The sequence below is a fragment of the Takifugu flavidus genome, chromosome 5 (genome assembly GCF_003711565.1).
Source record: "Takifugu flavidus isolate HTHZ2018 chromosome 5, ASM371156v2, whole genome shotgun sequence".
Classification (NCBI taxonomy): Eukaryota; Metazoa; Chordata; class Actinopteri; order Tetraodontiformes; family Tetraodontidae; genus Takifugu; species Takifugu flavidus.
In genome coordinates, this window is record NC_079524.1 from 16637231 (window position 1) to 16655977 (window position 18747).

The following is an 18747-nucleotide window of genomic DNA, read 5'->3' on the forward strand; positions in this document are numbered from 1 at the left end:
TGCAACACACAATAAACATATTTACACACCTACATTAGTCATATAACAGGAGCAAAAATGTGTGTATGATTTGACTTCTACCTCCAGACCACCGGTTTCCTCCCTTAGGCCATGGTTAGCGCACACACACACACACCACACACACACACACACACACACACACACACACACACACACACACACATACATACATACATACATACATACATGCCAGATTGGTCTCAGCAGGATAATTGAATGTGTGTATGGCCTTCATCACATGGCTGTTGCCATTGGCTGCTCCCACCTCTGGAGCTGTTATTTGGACGGGGCCACAGCATCACAGCATGACTCATAACGGATGAGTGCAGCTTAATTTCACTCTGAGGATGAAACTGGGTAGTACTAAATCACAATTTGTGATAGTCCACATAGGCGGTGGGATCGTAGCAGTAAGTCATTTTTCAAGTCTAAATATTAGATTTGTTAGAGAATAGCACTCTCTCCATGATCGCCGCCTTTATTCCTCGCACACATTTATTGTTTCAGCAGCAGATTATAGCCAGTAATCTCCCTGATGTCTCTTTAATCCCCAACAACATCCAAAATTAAATTGTCCACTGCGGTTGAAGGCACACAAACGTGGTCGCTGAAATAAAAGCCAACAGAAATCTGCTTACTCTGGACTGTGATGGTATCCCTCACCTCTGAGCGGGGGCGGGGGGTTGGCCTGCACGGTTATTCCATATGGCCCAACGGTTGACACAGTTGATTTCGAGGTCTTGCTGGTGATCTGTTATTTGCTATCTTACTCTGAATAAATCACCTCAGCCAGGGGAGGGTACAAAAAGAGGTTACGCTGTCTTGATATCTGAAAGGTGACATGTTTGCAAGCAGCTGAGCATCCAGTCGACACTGGAATGTGTGGATTATGTGGCCCAGGGCGGACTTTCATCCAACTGGCCTGCAAGGGCATGATGCTGAGGAGGATTACCGAGCGTCCCGCCGTGGTCACCCTCCACTGGGATCTGGGGTTTTTTTTTCAGCTTTTTGATTCATCCATGCAAATATGAGTAAACACCGAGCTCAGAGCCCAGAGCGAAAACAAGAAAGGGAGGGGGGAGGGAGGTGAGGGGGTGGTGGGAGGGGGGAGTTAGAGCATTTGTGTGACACAGAACGGCAAGTGAGGGCGAAACAGATGGAGAGACGGCGAAAGAGGAGTGTTTGCTTCTCCTCCTAATCATTTAATTTTCTCCCGGACGAGCCGTCAACCGCTGCAAAGGGAAGAAGCAGATAGATGAACCCACCGCTGCTCTGAGCCTCGGACAAGTAAGCGATTCTTCCAAATCAGATGACTGCTTGATGATCACTGGACAAAGTTTTAGACAGCTGTAATCTCTCAGTTCAGATCATTTGTTTCTAAATGCGTCGGCGTTCCTTTGAACTTGCACGATCTGCTGATGTGTATACGCAGCAACTGTCCACCTAGATGCCTTTTCACCAGAGACCGAGGACGCTTCACACGGATCGCTTCATGTGACACGGTTGCTCCTCATTTCCCGAGGTCTTAACGTTGGGTTTAATTGGATGGCAATCACAGCTCATCATTTGTCCATTTGTCATACAGTTAATTACCACATGTCCTGGTTCTTCAGGCTCTATTATTGACATTTCATTTGCTGTAGGTTGGAAAATACCTGAAATTGTGGCAATAGAGCCCCCCCCATTATCCCTAATGCACGGATGCAGCAGCTTCTTTATGATGATGTCTTCCACAGATAAAATGTCTCTATAGAGCAAAAGAAGCCTGATTTGCTGCACAAACCTCAGAGGTGGATTAGGATTTATAACATGAGCCCCTGTTATGCTTATAAGTCAGACCCAGTTGCTTTAATTGGAGTAGTTGCAATCAAAGCAAGTTTTTAAGCAGAGAAAATGCCTCCAATTTCCCATTATTAGTGAAGGTGGCGGCAGAGTATTCATGTGAATTTTATATAGAGCAGCTTTTGAACTGCAAGCATCGCAGAGAGAGTGCACACGGAGCCTTTGATTACTTGTCCTATGAGAGATCTAGCCTTTGTGACCCAGTTTCTATCTCTGAAAAGACGCCATGTGAAGAAAGAGCTGAGAACAGCAGCTGGAAGACAGACGTGAGGAAATACACGTGCACGATGTCACGGCTCTCTTATTGGTCCACCATGAAAACGAGCTTATTATTGCACAAATTTCACAGTTGGCTCGCTTTGATGCTGCTGCTGCTGCTGCTGCTGCTGCTGCTGCTACTGCTGCTGCTGCTGCTGCTGCTGCTCTGCTGCTGCTGCTGCTGCTCTGCTGCTGCTGCTGCTGCTGCTGCTGCTGCTGCTGCTGCCTGCTGCTGCTGCTGCTGCTCTGCTGCTGCTGCTGCTGCTGCTGCAGCCTATCCACCGTGCTCAAAGAGCAGAGAGCACCTTAGCAGCCTGCACAGTCACACATCAGTAGGATCACAGGAGAAATGCCTGTAGTGATTCTACTACGGAGCTATTTTGGGCACATCTGTCATTTTGCATGGAAAAAGTATGAGACAGGGGGGGAAAAAAGGTTTGTTTTTTCTATCCCTCCCAGGGGAAGATGAATGTGATAATATGAATGACCGGCAGACAATGAAGGAATAGATGAGCAAGGATGACGCACACTTGCCTCAGGAAAATTATAGCAAGAGCTCATAAGAGGAAAGGTGACAGTTAATCAAACCTGGATAATAGATTACCCCCCAGTCTGGCAGTCAGGGTCAAGTGCAGCAGCCTGGATCAAACCAAGAGCACACAAAGCCTCCTGTCTCAGTCATAAAAGCTGCAACAAGGTTTTACACTCTCAGGTAGTCTTGGAAACGTGCTTCAGCCATGATAAAGCAGACACCTTTGTCTTCCCGACTGGTGTAACTGCGATATTTAAACTTTCCTCCACAAGAATTACAGCGAGGGGCTGCAAACATGTGATTGTTGTAGGGGGATTATGGAGTTTACGGGGAAAGCAGAGGTTCAGCTGGCACTATATCCAGTTGTGTAAGGATGGAAAGGGTCATTTAAGGGTAAGACAGAGCAAAAATAAGAGAAAAGCGCAGAATGGCGAATATCAATGCAGATACAGATCCTACATGAAAGGTGAATTGGATTGTCCAAGTATGAGACCTTTTATGCTACTAGTTAATCTCTCTTAGCAGATGCTGCCGTTCTCTGGTGGTGGTATTAGCCCTGGATTACTCCCTCCCTAAAAGCTCCTCTTTTTCTCTCCCCTGGGTTTATAGGCAGATGACAGAAATGGACGCCCCTCTCTCCACCCCCTGTAATATCCAGATTTGTGAGGTGACCTGCGACTCTTTCCGGATCATGTGGGACATGACCCCCGAGGACACGACCAGGGCCACACACTTCTTCATCGACCTCAGTCGCAAAGAATGTGGAGACCCAAACCGCTTTAAACACCGGGTGTGGTAACAGGAGTGTGTGTCGGCTGTCTGTCATGTTCCTCCACTCATCTGCTCATCCCAGGACATCATTCCATTTTCGTGACTGATTAGCAGAGAAAGTTTTTTTTGCCGTGTAGTTTCTGTCCTTAAAAATCAGGAGAAACTGAGGCAGATGTATCCGGATGAACAGACAGGCCCAAAATGATAATTACATTTGTCTGAAAATACAAAACAGCATTTGTGCCCTTTCAGTCACTTCTAATACAGGCAAAGAAAGAAGGAAAGCAGGAAAATGAGCTCAGTCAATAGCTTCAGGCCAATGACTCCTCTTCAAACCGGAACAATTGTTTTTGCATAATTGGATTTCACGCAGCACTGACAAAATACAGTAATTATCTTGGCTTTTTAAAACAAATGAAAGAAATTTGTTTTTATGCCTATTAACGTCAAGCAGTGTAGACTTTAGCTACAGACCAGCAGATGAATCGCATCTTTATGTTTAGAGATCATAAATAATCGCATTAGGAAGGCAAAATATCTGCTTCTATTTAGGTCCTCATTGGTACCAGTCCCGCCACCTCAGACGCAACCGGACTGGTTCTCATGGATCTGTGCACAAGATCACCATCTGGACCATGCAGAACTCCCTGATCGACCTGTAGGTCCTTTCAGTGCTCAAATCCAGCCTCAGTAGCTGGAGCCAAAAGATTTCCTCTCATTTTCTGATGACACAAACGTGCTGTAACCATGGCCTCTCTGTGCGACCGGTGTTTGAACAGCTGTGAGGACCAAAGCGGGCCTTGAGTGAAGGGTTCAGCCTCTGAGGCACAAACAAACCTGCATCAGAGGTGTTTCCATGGATTCCGCGGTACTAAGCTGTGCGTCTTAAGCCTGAACAAAAGCGCTGATTTGATTAGATGCATCCTGGGCGCTGAAGAGAAACCTGCTATCAATAAAACATGCAGATTAGTCTTTAATTATTAATTGAACCTGAACTCCTGTTTAGGATGTCCCCACCAAACTTGTGGCCAAGGCGGTGCCGCTTCCCATGGCCGTGAGAGGTCACTGGTTCCTCAGCCCCAGGACAGAGTACTGCGTGGCCGTCCAGACCGCTATCCGACAGCCGGACGGCGAATACCAAGTGTCAGAGTGGAGCCAAGTGGTGGAGTTCAGCACAGGAGGTATGATGGGATTATTTATAGAGCTGGACTATTTTAAATAAAAGGAAGGGAAAAGAAGAGCAAAGAACTGCTGTGAGCAGAAGTGGCAAAAACTCCGTTTCAGGATAAAGTGATTAGCATTTCAAAGAATCTGAGTCTTCATTTCCCTTTCAATTTGGCAGATTATGCCATGGAACACCTACAGCAGCTTCTTGACAAGGCCACCGGCTCTGCAGGGAGGCTGCTGAAATTCTCTGTCTTTTATCGCAACCAGCATCCAGAATACTTTGACTTTGTCAGGTTAGTCCTGCAGTCTCGTCTTCGCTGTGGTTGTTATGCTGTATATCATGCCGACTTTACAGATACAGAGCTCAACTCTACATACACGTGTGTGTGTGTGTGTGTGTGTTTTGCTGAAATACTCAGAAATATGTTGAATGTTGAAGTTTACTTGATCTAAATGTAGCAACAGCCTATTTTTTATGTCGGTCTCTAACTTTAGCGTGCCAGAAGATGATTGAAAACACTAAAATAAGAATGTCTCCTCTTGTTTTTCTTTAGGAGGGAGTGTGGAGGTCTGATGCGTCCGGCCCTGAAAGACTGCAGCGGCAGTCATGGTTCTCCCATCAACAGCAAGCTACACGGAGTCTTCTTCAGTTGCAACACAGAGTTTGATACGGGCCTTCCGTCCAGGGACTCCCCCTACGGCCCCCTGCGCTTTCACATCCCTGCTGGACGCCTGCTGAACCCCAACATCAGCCTGTACTTTGCAGACTTCTACTGTATGTACACAGCCTATCACTATGTGGTCCTGGTGCTGGCCCCCGTTGGCTCGGAGGGAGACACTTTCTGTCGCCCTCGTCTCCCCATGTTGGACTTGGCCTCGAACCCCTTTCTCACATACGCTGAGCCCCACAGGCCCGGGGAGGAGCCCGTCTTCTGCCACGCCAGTGACGTCATACTGGAGGTGCTCTTCACAGACCCGGTTCCCTTGGACCAGGGCAGCGTGGAGCAGATCAGCGGGCACCACCAGCTCATGAGTCTGACCACAGCCAACGCCAAGAAGGACCCGAGCTGCAAAGTGTGCAATATCAGTGTGGGACGCTGAGGTGGGCGCGGTGCAGGGCACGTCCAGTCCTGATCTGATGGCATGCTGACAGCAGCAGAGTTGGCGGCTCATGCAGCGTGAGCCTGCTGCTGCCTCCCCCCACCCGCCCAGGTCTGAACTATAACACTCAGTATATCACAGGACAGTGTGTGTGGCAGATTATTGTCGTGATCACACCTGGAGATACAGTAAATGTTCAAAAAATATAACTAAAAGTCTTCTTTTAGGTCTGGGCAAGAAACATCTGTGTATGTGAATGGTTGTGTTACCCCCCCCACCCCAAAACAACTTACATTTTCTCCCATAAACATATTCTAAATTCATTTTGGATCTTGTTAATGTTTAATCTAGTCGTGGGAATAACCTTGTGACAGAAGTGAACCTCGCCAGGGTGATGCAGCTAAACTTTAATTTAATTTGGAACCCCCCAGAGGAGGATCTCAGACTACATGTTAACATCAATAAGACGTCATTCACAGGTTCTTTTTTACTGCTTTAATGGAGGGCTGAACGTCCCAGCCCACATTTATGCTGCTTCCACAGTTAAACGTGACAATAGTAGCTAGACCAGGCATGGGCAAACTAAGGCCCGGGGGCCACACGCGGCCCGTTAAACGTTTTAATCCGGCCCGCCAAACTTGAAAAATTAAATGAATAAACCTTGTTAATGTTAAATTTTCACTGCAATTCTGGTGTTTTCCCACTAGAAAAAAGACAGTCAGGAGGAGAGTGATGGTGATATCCTGAAGGATAACAGAACTTTCAGTGCTTTAAAATAGAAATGGTTATTAATTTTTTTTAAAAAGGCACATTTTATTCATTTGATTTTAAGTGTTTTAAGACTCATTCCAAAGTCAGATATTTTGTTGTAATGCTTCTCTTCATTTTCATTTGAAATTAAAGCTCATGTTTTCTCCATATCCCAAGATGTGTATTTTTTCTCCAATGAGGTGAGGTTACCAAAGCACTCCATCCATCCATCTGCTCCTGGTCCGGCCCCTTTGTCAAATGTTAGAACCCATTGTGGCCCACGAATCAAAATGTTTGCCCACCCCTGAGCTAGACTCAGTTTGTCAGAGCAGAACATTAGGAGGACGCCCACCATTCCCAGTCCTGTCCCTGCTGGTCTGTAACCTCTGACATAAAAAGGGAATCTGAGGAAAGCCCAAAAGGAAAATGGTTGTAGTCCAAAATCCAAAAGTTGTTGTGGAGTTAATGGGTTCAACAGGAGAGGATTGAAACATTAGCAGTAAAGTGAAGACTGTACAAACATAAAAAGAATCTTGAGTTAAGCTCTTTTATCTACAGAATTCCCACAGCAAAGATGCGAACTCACACAAACAGCAACACTGTAATTCTGTCCACTGTTGTTGTCCCAGAAGGGCTCAGCGTGGCCCCCCGGTAAATAAAACAAGCAGAACTCGATCTTCCTTTTGGCATCGAGCACTCTTGGAACAGCAATGTCAAATTCAAAGATGTCCGTCTCGGGCCCTCCGAAGCGTTTCTGCAGGTACACACAGGCCACATCCTGGTAGCTCTGCCAGGAGTCAAAGGTGATGCGCACGCGGACGTCCTTCTGGAAGCTGACGTTCCTGACTCGGACGGTGCCTTGCAGGACGTGGTCAGTGACGCTGCAGTTCTCCAGGGTGACCATGCTCTTTGCCAGCTTGGCGCGGAAGGCCTGGAAGTCTGCAGACGGCTGCGGGAAGCCCAGTTTGAGGCGCGTTCCTGGGCAGCAGGTGCTGACGGTGCAACTGTAGCCGTCCTCTGTCATGCTCCCCAACCCCTGCAGGGACGGCAGCAGTTCCAGGTCGGGCTGCTCCTCTTCATCGGAAAACATCCTCACCGCCGCTAGAGACAATCCACACGAGTCGGCGAAAAACACCCGTCTGTTCCTGATCGGGAGCGAGATTTCATCCTCATCCAGGATGCACGCTGCCGGTTGGCCCAGGCAGGCCGTGCCGAAGGTGTCTGCGGGGAAGAGGCCAGGCGGTGGAGGGCGCATGCAGGGGCGCTGGGGCTTCAGGATGGGAACCCACACGTGAGGACAGAGCTGCTTACGTTGGTTCAAGTAGAGCCTGACAGCGATCTCTGCGAGCCCAGCTGACTGGGCGGCGGACCGGAGACCAACCGGCAGGACGCTGACAAGACAAAGAACGAGACCTTTGCATTGACAGAGTCAGTGAGACTCAGCAACCTCACTGTCAAATACACAAAAATGTACTTGAGAAGGGTAAAAATGGTGACATGCACATCATTACTGGCAATACTTAATGACAATGTACATATAGACGTTTATATTATTTATGTATATGGCCTGCATGCTTTGTAGAACATGCAGCATGTAAAGATTTTGCATGTGCGTCAATAAATGGTGAGATAGGAGCCAGTTGTTGGTCCAGAGGTTCATAGTTGTGTATGTTGTTATCAGGTTTCTGCAGCGTGACATGCAGGAAACACACACCCACAACCACCCCCCCCCCCCCCCACACACACACACACACACACCCACAGTGTAGAATGTCTGCATTAAGCGTATCTAACAGAGAAATATGAGGAAACAACAATGCAACGCTGTAAATAAAGGACCAGAGGTGCACAAATGTCTTGAATCCTGAAAAATGGAAATGAGAAAGTTTCTTCCAAGTTTCAGAGAAAATAAGGTAAATAAATGCCACAGAAGTTTGCTTACGTTGCAGAGGACATCTCCATAGTCAGCCTGATGTGGGACCAAGATTCTCCTTGGCTGGTTCCAGTTCTACACACACGGAACACTGAATATAAGTCGCACATTTGGGTTTGTGTTTTCTTGTTAAGCTTCTACTTACAAGCTCTGCGGGGTGTGAACACCTCCGTGCCTGCGGCCGACTGCTGCACAGGTCCCGTTCTATTTATATCACCTCGCTGTCCTGGTGTCAGCTCCTCCCTCACAACGGTCCTGACCAATCAGGTGTCTTGGACCGCACACAAAATATCCATTTCACGTCATTCCCATTAAATATGCCTCAGATTAGCTGTACCTTTCTACAACTAAGCCATTTTAGCCTGACAGGTAAACAAAAATGATAAATGTGCGATATATGTGGGAGATTCGTGCCAAAGTTCATGTGCTCGGCCCCATGTCATGGAAACTATTGCAGTCATCCCAGACTCTATTCCCAGACCTGGCCTGTCTCCTGGCCCGGAGAGACAAGGGAATGTGGAGGACTGACATACGAGCCCCTGATTTCTGAATATTACCACTTGATGGGGGTCATGTCATGCAGATTTCAGGCATCGGTATCAAAAATTGGAGGAGCTTCAGCTGAGCCAGGAGACCAAAGTCTGGTCTTTTCAGGTCTGATGACTAAAATGAATCACCAGATTGATGAGAACATTAAACCCACACAAAGCAAAACATCTGATTTCTTTGTGAAGCATTTCAATATTTTGAAAATGAGTCGATAATCTTTATTAAAGATGCTACTTGCCATGAGCCCAGCACCATCATAAGGTTTTATTGCTCTTCCTCACACAGAGCAGCAGTGCAGGTTTTGGCTCCAAAGACAATTTATGAGAAACAGCCTAAACGCTGCTCAAGACAAACGGTGACTTTTGACCTATAAATGCATTGTTTGCAATTTGACGAATGCATATTTAGGAGTGGGGATCTTTAAAACATGCCAAGCAAAAGCAAAAATGTCCTTTCAGACATGCAAATGTATCACTCCATCACGTGCACTGTGGATTGGGAAGGACAGGGACGCAGGGGAGGCGATGAAATCTCACCTCTGAGTCAGATGATGCATCTGACTCAGAGGTCAAAGCCAATAAATGTGAATAATCTGGATAAAGTCAACAGAATTGTATTTACAGACACCAACACAACAGAATTCATTTAAAATTATGTAACCAAAGCTGTGTTGTGACACCGTTTAGTCCATCCAAAAATAACACAGCTGCAAACGCTGCTTCACTGATCAGAGTTCATTTGGTAATATGCTCCACCGCCGTCAAGAAAACCTGCACAAATATCGGATTTTAATCCAAGAAACGAGTCCTTGAACGCGACGGCAGCGACTTGCACGTTCAGCTTCCTTGTCAGTGCGACAGAGTTGGGGCCCAAACCATCAGTCCTGAAAAAGAAACACGATTAAAGTCCCTCTATTGCACAACAAACCAACAGCGCTGCCTTTTTAAAAAAAATAAAATAAAATAAAACATAAAACACCTCTTAGGAGATTAATATTGACTTGTATTGTCTGTTACTGAGATACAAACGTGTGCAAAAAAAAGAGAGCTATAAATAAATCCAGATGTCACTGCAAAGCAATGGCTTATGTAAGACGGCTGATGAGTTGACAGATGTCAGCAGGCGAGAGCCCGAGAGCAGGAACCACTTATTACTTACGTCTGTATTCATATTAGCTGCACGGCTCCAGTTGAAACGAGTGGAGCTATAGTTCGATACCGCATGAGATGCTGGGAGCCCTCTTCCAGATCCACAACATACTCTCTGCCATAAAACAGATCAGACAAACATCAGCCAATTTTGTCTCTTCACACGTCAATATAACTTGTAAATGAGCAACACCGCCCCCTAGTGGCGGCTGACAGCTCGTTTCAGTGGGATGAACTTCACCTTTGATCGTCTGTTTCAGGCTCAACCAGGATGTTCTCCTGCGACTCTTTGGCCCGCAGGAACACAAAGGAGTCCAGACAAGGCTCAGGAACTGGGAATACATCAGAACACAAAGGAGTTATGGCGAGGCTGCTCAGTGGCAGCAATGCTTCCAGAATAAAAAGGAGATAAGAGAAGATTTTCACCAGCTTTGAGCATATCCACAGTCTGAAGGTTGGGTGGCATCCGCTTCAGTGCCACAGCTTTCAGGTAGGCCTCCGTGTTGCTGTAGTACCTGCGCGTTGTACGACTTGTAATAAAGGTACATATTAGAGCAAACAGCTCAAGTTAAATTCCACTGTTCTCACTCTTTGGCGAAGGCAAACTCCTCCGGTGAAAGCAGCGACGGCTCTCCCGCCTGTCGGCACTTCTCCTTCTCCAACACGTGCGGGAAGAACTTTTCGATCTGACAGACGACAAGTGATCAGCGGCAGCGAGAAGATCGCTTGAAGCGCGGCATGTCTAAACTCACTGACCTTCTGCAGGCGAGAGCGCAGGTAGCTGCTGAGCACAAACCGAATCCGGTCTATTTCCATGCGATGAATGCTGGCCTTCATGTCGCCTTTCTTCACCCGCTGAAGGTTGGCGTCCTGTTGGAGGACAAGTGAAGGACGCCGTCAGCTATGAATCACGACAATATCGGGTCACCGAGAGCTTCAGTGTCACTGGAACAAAAATATGAGCGTGCAAAGAAAAACCGCCTAAGGTACACAGATGAAGGCATGTTTAGTCCTAAAAATCAATACTAGCTAATTTTAATGATATAAAATCATATAGTATGTTTTAGAGAAGAGATTAATTCGTAAAGATTAAAAGAAAACCAGGCGAACAAGTTCGTAACTGTCATTTCCATTCCGTCTGTCCTTGTTGCCATGGCAACACATGCAGCGCCGCCTGGTGGCCGCTTCTAGACTGCACGCAAACCTCTCCACGATCAGGTGATTCTATCTTCATTTGAATTCGCTATCATTGGTTTAACAATAGACCATAATGAGTTTAACAGCGCGGAACTACATTTTGGATAGTTCCTACAAACTCGGCATAAATCTATGCACATTTAATTTTTGGAAAGAAAAAGCGGCAGCAGCTGTAAAGTCACCATGTGAGTCAGCTGCTCCATCACGCACTCCACCACCTCCGATTTGTTCTCCAACAGCTCCGGCGAGAACTTCTCATTCAACCAAGCCTGTCAGTGAAGAGGACAAAAGACCAGTCACACCAGTCACACTGCTGGACTGGTTACACTACTGGACTGGTACACACTACACTAACACTTTGTTGTCAAACCGAACGACCGTGTTATTGTTCACTCACTTCTTCCAGTTTAGCGATCAGCTCCGCCGGCGTCATAACATCCTCCTGGCTGTCATCTTGGTTGACGTCGCATTCGTCCTCAAATGTCGCGTCTGACATTTTACACAAATACCCCGAATCACACTTGAGACGAGACGAGTTGGACCGGCGCGTTTTCGCACCAGGAACTTGTTTATTCCCGCCACGCCAGCTCTTCTCGCGAGATTTGTGTGGTATTTTGTCCCTCTACATGGGTTGCAAGGAAGGCGCTGTGTAACGGTGATTGTTGTCTTGTAGCCACGATACACACGCGCGGTATATTTAATGATCTTATTGTAAAGTTGTCGTTTTAAAAAAAAAAAAATCATGGTTGTGTTAATTGGCTGCTGCGATTGTAGTCAGAAGGAATAAATTGCCTGATAACATTGGCTCCTGTAAGACCTGCGACAGGACAAATAAACCCCATTTAAGTCCATAATACAGTATACTGCTCGGCAGACTTGTGATATTCAACTGTCATAATAGTTATAATTATACATGACAGGTTAACGTGACTGAAAATCAAGAAAACCAAAAAGGTAGACATGTGTCATTTGTATTTGCCCAAGCAGAAGTCCAAAGCTAACAGTCTCGGATTAAGTATTAATAAAATATTTAATCATTTAATAGTCGTGCTAAATATAGGCCAGTTTTTTTGTGTATAAAATGCTGTTCCGCATATTTATCACAGTAAATATGGGTTTAACTCAGCACCAGGCCTGCATAAACTATATAACTAATGTGACACTGGCATCTGTGCCTATAAAAAGCATTTCTTGTTACAAAACCTTGGTTTTAGATATTTTGGAAGGAATGCAAATGAAAAATGTTTTTATTTTTGGGAAATTCTGTTTATTATTTATACCTTAACCAGACTGGTTTATACCTTTTAAGAAAACAGAAAGAGGAGGTCAATCTCAACCACTGACCAAAAAAATGTAAGTTTAACACAGAATATTGTGCAATAATGAGTCACTGGAAATAATCTTCAGTTTCTGAAAAGGCTGTTTTTAGTTCATAAAAGTGGGGTTTTCCCACAAACCCTTGCTGTAAATAAAACAGGACAAAAAGGTTTCACATACTTTTATATTTAAATACACACACAGCAAATATGGACCAACTTTCACATTAGAGTGGAATAAGAAAGTTCTTTTTCTCTTGTAAAAAAAACAAAACCCAACTGATATTCTGATCTTTCAGAGATGTAATCTTGGTCACTGAACTGATAAATATGCTAATCATGACAGATTTAACCGGGTGACTTTCGGGTAATTTGAATTTTCCATTGTAGCCCTGAGAGATAAAGAATGCACCTGTTTTGTTGTGCTTGGAAGGTTCTGGCTGTTTCTCTGCACGTTTGTTCATGATTCACTGCTGTGACTTTATTTCCCTCCAATTTGATTTAGTTTCAGGTGGGCAAAACAGTTCCGGAGCCACAGAATTGAGCTCAACATTCACGCTGAGGGTCGAGCCATCCAGACGACACAGTACACTCAGAAATTGTGGGGATAAATAGGGGTCATGGCTGGGGAGAAGTATCCTGTTTGGGGGGTCAACTGTGGAAGTGTGTAGGGATATTGGTAAACAGCAGAGCCAATGAGAGCAGACTGAGCCAGGCCCACTGGGACCTGGTGGTACAGGAGCTGGGACGGGGGCAGCCTCATCCTGTTGGACAGAAAGGCGGGATGTAACAGGGACTGCTGCTGAGAGTCTCGGCCAGCTTTGTCGTAGTTTGACAGCACGCATGACTGCTGGCGGCTGGCAGTGGGGTGAGACAGGCCGTGCTGAGCGGCGGGCGCTTTCTGAGGCACCGTCCTGGGTTTGTCCCTCTTCTCCATCTGAAAAGGCCACGGAGACGTCGGCTTTTTAGCGCAGGGGGGATAGTCGTCCTGCTGCAGCAGTCTGACCTGATGGCCTTTAACAGGTGGCCGGATGGGAGCGGGCCGCAGCGGCTGCACAGATTTGGGGATGACTTTGGTGAAGCTGGAGGTTGATGCTGGAGCCCAGTCGGACTTTATGTTAAAAGTGGGATGTGGGCGTGAAGCGTGGGGAAAATATTTGTTGCTTATTTTGTGGATTGGCCTCCACATTGAGTCTTTAATCGAGTCTGCAGGTTGGGAGTTATCCTTTTCTTTTCTGGATACCTCAGCACAGCCTGAAGTTTTGCGTTCCTCACTCCAGCCAGACTTATTTTCCCCGGAGGCGGAGGGGTTGTCAGGCAACTGGGGTTTATCTCCGTTCTCTGCTGCTCCGTCATCTGAAGAAACCGAGTAGGGAGAAGGGCTCCTGGAGGAGAAGGGGGACAGCGGGACTGGGGAGCCATCCGAGGAGTTGCAGTTGTGGCTGGAATAAGCCTGTGCAGGGGACTGGGAGCACTGGATGACTGAGGGCCTCTCCTTCTCCTCGCCCTGAGGAGAGCTCAGGCTCGCCTGCGCCATCCGCTTTTTCTTCTCTAGCGGGGAGATGACCTCTCCGGCAGCAGAAGGGACGTGAGCGTTCCAGGGGCTGGATGTCGGCACCTGCACGAGGCGAGCGTAGACAGATGTGCACCGGTTGCCGACAGCTCTGTTTGGCTGGCGTGGGTCAGGGGCGGCAGCCCAGAGCGCAGGGAGGGGCTGCATCGCTGCACTGCTATGACACACAGCTTCAGGAGTCCTCCGTGGGAGAATCTGGAAAATAACACACAAGACGTCCCTTCACCTCCTACCTAACACACAGTTTTGGTCCTCGTACTGATAGATATCAGCCTGCTTACCTCAGAATCCATCTCTCTGTCCGAATGAGTTCTTTTCCTCTTCTTTTCAGCCTTTTGGACCTTGCCATCCAAATTTCTCTTATATGGTTTCCGTGGTTTGCTCGTGGGCAGAGGTCTATCGTCCTCTCCTTTCATATGCCTTTCAAACGGCAGCACCAGCCTGAAGACAGATGTTTTTGTAAGTATGGATCGGGTGATCGGTATATCTGAAAAAGAATCAGTCCTCACTTTTCATAGTGTTTGCGAGTGCAGGTAGCAGCACTGGTGCTGCCCGGACTTCCCCCCAGCTCATCGTACACTTTCTTCCAAAGACGCCGAGCTGTCACCTGTTGAAATATATAAAACAGGGATATTGAGGCCTTCAATGGTTCCCCAATAATTAGCGCATTGTCAAAACTCCACTTCTCAAATCAAAGTCAAAATATGAAGCATTTCATTAATGTTGAATCTAAATGATGTTATTTTGCCTTGAAAACATTTTTAATTCTGTCCCACCACTCAACATTTTAATAAACAATTAACAAGAACTGGTTGTATTCTCCAAATCTTTTTTTTAAAACCAAAACAAAACTAAACACTTCTGACATGTGATCAAATGTGTGCATTCACTTGGGAGCAGACATTTTACCACTTCTACGTGCACCCCTGTAAGTGACAGTTAGAAGTATGTAGAAAGAATATCGCGTTGTATGAAGAGAAAGTTGAACAGTGCAAAACATTGCTAGAGATCCAGTGGTGGCGCCCCCTGGTGGTCGTGTGAACAATCGCACACATCTATTGCCCTTTCCTGTCGTGCAAAACTAAAAACTGAAGCTGCCTGTAAATCAAGGCGGAGGCGTTACATGCTAAAATACTAATGTTGCTCTAGCGTTCCCTTGTATTCCATCTGCATTTTTCATCTCAGCTCTCTTGTTTTAAAGTTGGCTTGGTTCACACAGCCAAATGAAGAAGCACTCACAGAATCGTAGCCTCCAAGTTTCTCCACAGTTTTGTAGATCATCCAAAGATTAACTGCAGGGGACAGATCACGACAGATCATGAGAATACGTCCAGCTTTCCTGCGTAGGATGGATTCCGCAGCCACGACGAACTCACTCTGCTTGAAGCCCAGATGTGGGATCCTTTCTATGGGTGATCCTCTTTCTTTCATGAACGTGTGCAGGCTGGAAACAAAGGTCTTCTCTTCCATATGCACACCACTGGGCCTGGCTTCGTCTTCACATTCAGTCATGGAGTCACGGATTTCAATAACAGCAGACGCCTGCGGTGCCAGACACATCAGCTTTTTATAGGACACGACTTTGCATTTATTGTAATTGTTATAAAATCCAATCATTTACTGTCAGTGCCTTGGTCACAGCTCGGTAAGCACACACTCACACACAGCCATCTCATGGGATACAGAGAGGAAAGATCAAAGTCGGATAGTAGGGTTTTACCACTACTTTCAATAGATAACCGCTGCACATCCTGTCTGGAGAGAAAGCAGCAGACTTGTGAGGTTTTTGGTCTACAGGCGTCTCTCACTGCTCTCACAAACAAACAGACCCAGACGGTTTTCATAACAGGCAGGAAACAAGCAGTGACGAAGGCAGGAGCCTTTCTTTGGAAGGTGATAAGTGCTGACGTCGACCCGAGCGTGGCTGGAGAGGCCCGGCGCCAGAAATTCACAATGTCACTCTTTGTGGTTTTAAAGGAGAAACGAAACAGGGGGAGGCACACGTCATTAAAACCAGCCGTTAATAGGAGGATGAATATGGAGGAAGGATTCAGTTCAGAGGACGTTCAAGTCTGTTTATCCATCTGTCCGTCCATCTATTCATCTGTCCGTCCATTTATCTGTTTGTCCATTTATCTGTCTGTCATCTATATATCTGTCCGTCCATTTATCTGTCTGTCCATCTGTCTGTCCATCTATCCATCTGTCCATCCATATCTCTGTCCATCTGTCTGTCCATTTATCTGTCCGTCCATCTGTCTGTCCATCTATCCATCTCTCCATCCATCTATCCATCTGTCCGTCCATTTATCTGTCCATCTGTCCGTCCATTTATCTGTCCGTCCATTTATCTGTCCATCTGTCTGTCCATTTATCTGTCCGTCCATTTATCTTTCTGTCCATTTATCTGTCCATCTGTCTGTCCATTTATCTGTCTGTCCATTTATCTGTCCATCTGTCCGTCCATTTATCTGTCCGTCCATTTATCTGTCCATCTGTCTGTCCATTTATCTGTCCATCTGTCCGTCCATCTGTCTGTCCATTTATCTGTCCATCTGTCCGTCCATTTATCTGTCTGTCCATTTATCTGTCCGTCCATTTATCTGTCCGTCCATTTATCTGTCCATCTGTCTGTCCATTTATCTGTCCGTCCATTTATCTGTCCATCTGTCCGTCCATTTATCTGTCCGTCCATTTATCTGTCTGTCCATTTATCTGTCCGTCCGTCCGTCCGTCCGTCCGTCCGTCCATCCATCCCTTCATCAGACAGGTGTTAAACGATTTTGACGTTGTCAATATCTAATTTTGAATCACCCCTTCAGAAGCTGCTTCACTTCAAAGCCAAACACTGTAAGACAAAAATGACTCAAGTTGGTTTCACGTTGAATCTAGTTCCTCTGCGCAGTTCCGGGTTCCGAGAACCAGGCCTGTGGAGTGAGTAATAGTGGGGGTACTGGCCTGTGAACCAAGACGGCCTCAGAGGAGCCTGCTGAGAGAATTTAGGGCTCGATCCTCCCCGTAAACCCGTGCCACCGCCACCGAGTTTTCTTTCAGGCGTGATTCATGAAAACGGTGCGTTTGTGGTTATTTAACAGGAAACGTCTGCGCTCAAAGCCGCACGCTGGAGCCTCCTTCAACAGGCAGACTTTTGATTTCCATTCTGTGAAATATTTTCGAGGGCTGTTGCTCCTGGAAACGTGCGTGGGCGACGCTGATGTCAACGTGGCGATACGCGACTCTTGCGATGACTGGCAGCGTCGCCCACCGACAGGCCACAGAAACCACGGACCTCACAACTGACATCGGCCTCTGGAAATGTGCCGGGCCGGCGTGCACGGCTCATATTGCTGCCTGCCTCTGGTTTCAGCCGCCAGAACGGCCCCTGCCAGGACTTCTGCACTTCTGTGACGTCTCTCATATTGAGCCAGGAGGGGTGTGAAATGAGCCTGATCTCAAAGGGGGGGAGGCTAGAATCGCAAATTCCTGTTGTCACACGCAGCCTTCAAGCTGAAACAGCCGTCCACGTGCAGGCCTGCGCGCACGCGCACTCAGACAAATGTGCTGCTATCTTGAGCCGAGCGAAAAGGGAAATGAGAACGACACATCACTCATTAGGTGCCACTTATTAACTGTAACTGATGACGGCCGTGGCCAACCGCCAATAGCTCGGGGCTGATGTCAGCGCCTTACCTTCGTCTCTGGCGCCTCCTCTTCATCACCGGCCGACATCTGGTCGCTCTGCTCCCCTTGAGCTTCAGACATCGAGTAAATTGGGTTTACAGATCAAGCTGAGCATCATGTATGTATATATAATAACTACAGTCAGTGGAACACATTGCCAGCTGAGTAAGATATAGAACCACAGGTCTCAAACCACTTCCTGCTCAAGAACAAAACCACTTTTGCATTTAACACAATATATTGTGCAGTGTCGTTGATTCTATAAATCTTCTGTAAGGACGGTATTGATGACCTTTGGCGTCCGATTCGATTCTAAGAACAGCTGGTCCCCGAGCTCGCAGCCCTCCGCCCACTGTAATATCATTTATGTACAAAGCCAATATGCCTCTTGCTTGAGATCACTGGTTTCCTGTGCTGTGGCTTGAACTTAAATTCTGCTTTCAGTAGCCTTTGACTTCTCCATTTCTCTAACATTAGAACACTTTTTAAAAAGCTCCTTAAAAGCGTGCAAGTGCGCGCTAAGCCTGGGCCAAATCAGTCATTGAGGTTTTACAGTGTGTAAACTCTTCCCAGGCGAATATTGGCAACATTTCTATAGCTTCATTTTTTCACCGGCAAATAAAGTTTTAAAGTCTTTAAAGTCTCCGTGGAGCTCTGTAAATGAGGCTTGCTGAGAGCTATAGAGCTGAAAATGATTCTCACCCATTTCCAGGTGTCTTCAGATCTGTGGTCCAACCTTGTTGTGACAGTAGTTTGTGCGTCTTCAGCTTCACACCAGCGAGCAGGAAGGTGTCTGCAGTCAACTCGTTCATTGGTCGACAGCGGACGAGTTTGGGAAACCGAGTTTCACATTTATTTTCTCTTCAGCGTCTCATCTTCTGAGTTTCAGACACCCCTCCCCAAAGAAA

At 46.6% G+C, this 18747-nt stretch overlaps 4 protein-coding genes across 8 annotated transcripts; 1 reads left to right on the top strand and 3 right to left on the bottom strand.

Annotated features, from left to right (window-relative positions):
- The first annotated feature begins 1135 nt into the window (after positions 1-1135).
- LOC130525294 (phytanoyl-CoA hydroxylase-interacting protein) lies at positions 1136-7117 on the top strand. Its single transcript, XM_057031903.1, has 5 exons — positions 1136-1308; positions 3263-3443; positions 4431-4605; positions 4767-4884; positions 5146-7117. Exons 2-5 carry the CDS (start codon positions 3267-3269, stop codon positions 5690-5692), a joined length of 1017 nt encoding a protein of 338 aa, XP_056887883.1. The 5' UTR covers positions 1136-1308; positions 3263-3266; the 3' UTR covers positions 5693-7117.
- Positions 6173-9092, bottom strand: ppp1r3c2b (protein phosphatase 1 regulatory subunit 3C2, duplicate b). Of its 2 annotated transcripts, none has more exons than XM_057031905.1 (3): positions 8521-9092; positions 8385-8450; positions 6173-7833 (listed from the first exon to the last, which is right to left on the bottom strand). In XM_057031905.1, exons 2-3 carry the CDS (start codon positions 8402-8404, stop codon positions 6981-6983), a joined length of 873 nt encoding a protein of 290 aa, XP_056887885.1. In that variant the 5' UTR covers positions 8405-8450; positions 8521-9092; the 3' UTR covers positions 6173-6980. The 2 variants fall into 2 exon arrangements, with proteins under 2 accessions (XP_056887885.1, XP_056887886.1); XM_057031906.1 differs by having other exon boundaries at positions 6173-7893; positions 8521-9090.
- Positions 9093-9521: 429 nt separating this feature from the next.
- gins4 (GINS complex subunit 4 (Sld5 homolog)) lies at positions 9522-11846 on the bottom strand. 2 transcript variants are annotated; one of them, XM_057031916.1, is made up of 8 exons: positions 11667-11846; positions 11452-11538; positions 10829-10942; positions 10661-10758; positions 10499-10587; positions 10314-10404; positions 10083-10187; positions 9522-9807 (listed from the first exon to the last, which is right to left on the bottom strand). In XM_057031916.1, the coding sequence occupies exons 1-7, from the start codon at positions 11763-11765 to the stop codon at positions 10091-10093; spliced, it is 675 nt and encodes a 224-aa protein (XP_056887896.1). In that variant the 5' UTR covers positions 11766-11846; the 3' UTR covers positions 9522-9807; positions 10083-10090. The 2 variants fall into 2 exon arrangements, with proteins under 2 accessions (XP_056887896.1, XP_056887897.1); XM_057031917.1 differs by having other exon boundaries at positions 10079-10187.
- A 906-nt stretch (positions 11847-12752) lies between these two features.
- On the bottom strand, positions 12753-18723 carry arid5a (AT rich interactive domain 5A (MRF1-like)). Of its 3 annotated transcripts, XM_057031891.1 has the most exons (8): positions 18542-18713; positions 17849-17910; positions 15780-15913; positions 15535-15700; positions 15398-15450; positions 14668-14765; positions 14440-14599; positions 12753-14353 (listed from the first exon to the last, which is right to left on the bottom strand). In XM_057031891.1, the coding sequence occupies exons 4-8, from the start codon at positions 15668-15670 to the stop codon at positions 13178-13180; spliced, it is 1623 nt and encodes a 540-aa protein (XP_056887871.1). In that variant the 5' UTR covers positions 15671-15700; positions 15780-15913; positions 17849-17910; positions 18542-18713; the 3' UTR covers positions 12753-13177. The 3 variants fall into 3 exon arrangements, with proteins under 3 accessions (XP_056887871.1, XP_056887870.1, XP_056887872.1); XM_057031890.1 differs by lacking the exon at positions 15780-15913; XM_057031892.1 differs by lacking the exons at positions 15398-15450; positions 15535-15700; positions 15780-15913 and having other exon boundaries at positions 18542-18723.
- Between the last annotated feature and the right edge of the window lie 24 nt (positions 18724-18747).

Coding starts and splice junctions, on each gene's coding strand:
- LOC130525294 (XM_057031903.1), top strand. CDS start 3,267: ATGACAGAAATGGACGCCCCTCTCTCCACCCCCTGTAATATCCAGATT. Junction 3,444..4,430: donor CAAACCGCTTTAAACACCGG/GTGTGGTAACAG, acceptor ACTCCTGTTTAG/GATGTCCCCACCAAACTTGT. Junction 4,885..5,145: donor GAATACTTTGACTTTGTCAG/GTTAGTCCTGCA, acceptor GTTTTTCTTTAG/GAGGGAGTGTGGAGGTCTGA.
- arid5a (XM_057031890.1), bottom strand. Junction 15,701..17,848: donor AGGAGGCGCCAGAGACGAAG/GTAAGGCGCTGA, acceptor CTGGCACCGCAG/GCGTCTGCTGTTATTGAAAT. Junction 14,766..15,397: donor AACTTGGAGGCTACGATTCT/GTGAGTGCTTCT, acceptor ATATTTCAACAG/GTGACAGCTCGGCGTCTTTG.
- gins4 (XM_057031916.1), bottom strand. CDS start 11,765: ATGTCAGACGCGACATTTGAGGACGAATGCGACGTCAACCAAGATGAC. Junction 11,539..11,666: donor TGATCGCTAAACTGGAAGAA/GTGAGTGAACAA, acceptor CTTCACTGACAG/GCTTGGTTGAATGAGAAGTT. Junction 10,943..11,451: donor TGGAGCAGCTGACTCACATG/GTGACTTTACAG, acceptor GTCCTCCAACAG/GACGCCAACCTTCAGCGGGT.
- ppp1r3c2b (XM_057031905.1), bottom strand. CDS start 8,404: ATGGAGATGTCCTCTGCAAC. Junction 7,834..8,384: donor ATGGAGATGTCCTCTGCAAC/GTAAGCAAACTT, acceptor TTGTCTTGTCAG/CGTCCTGCCGGTTGGTCTCC.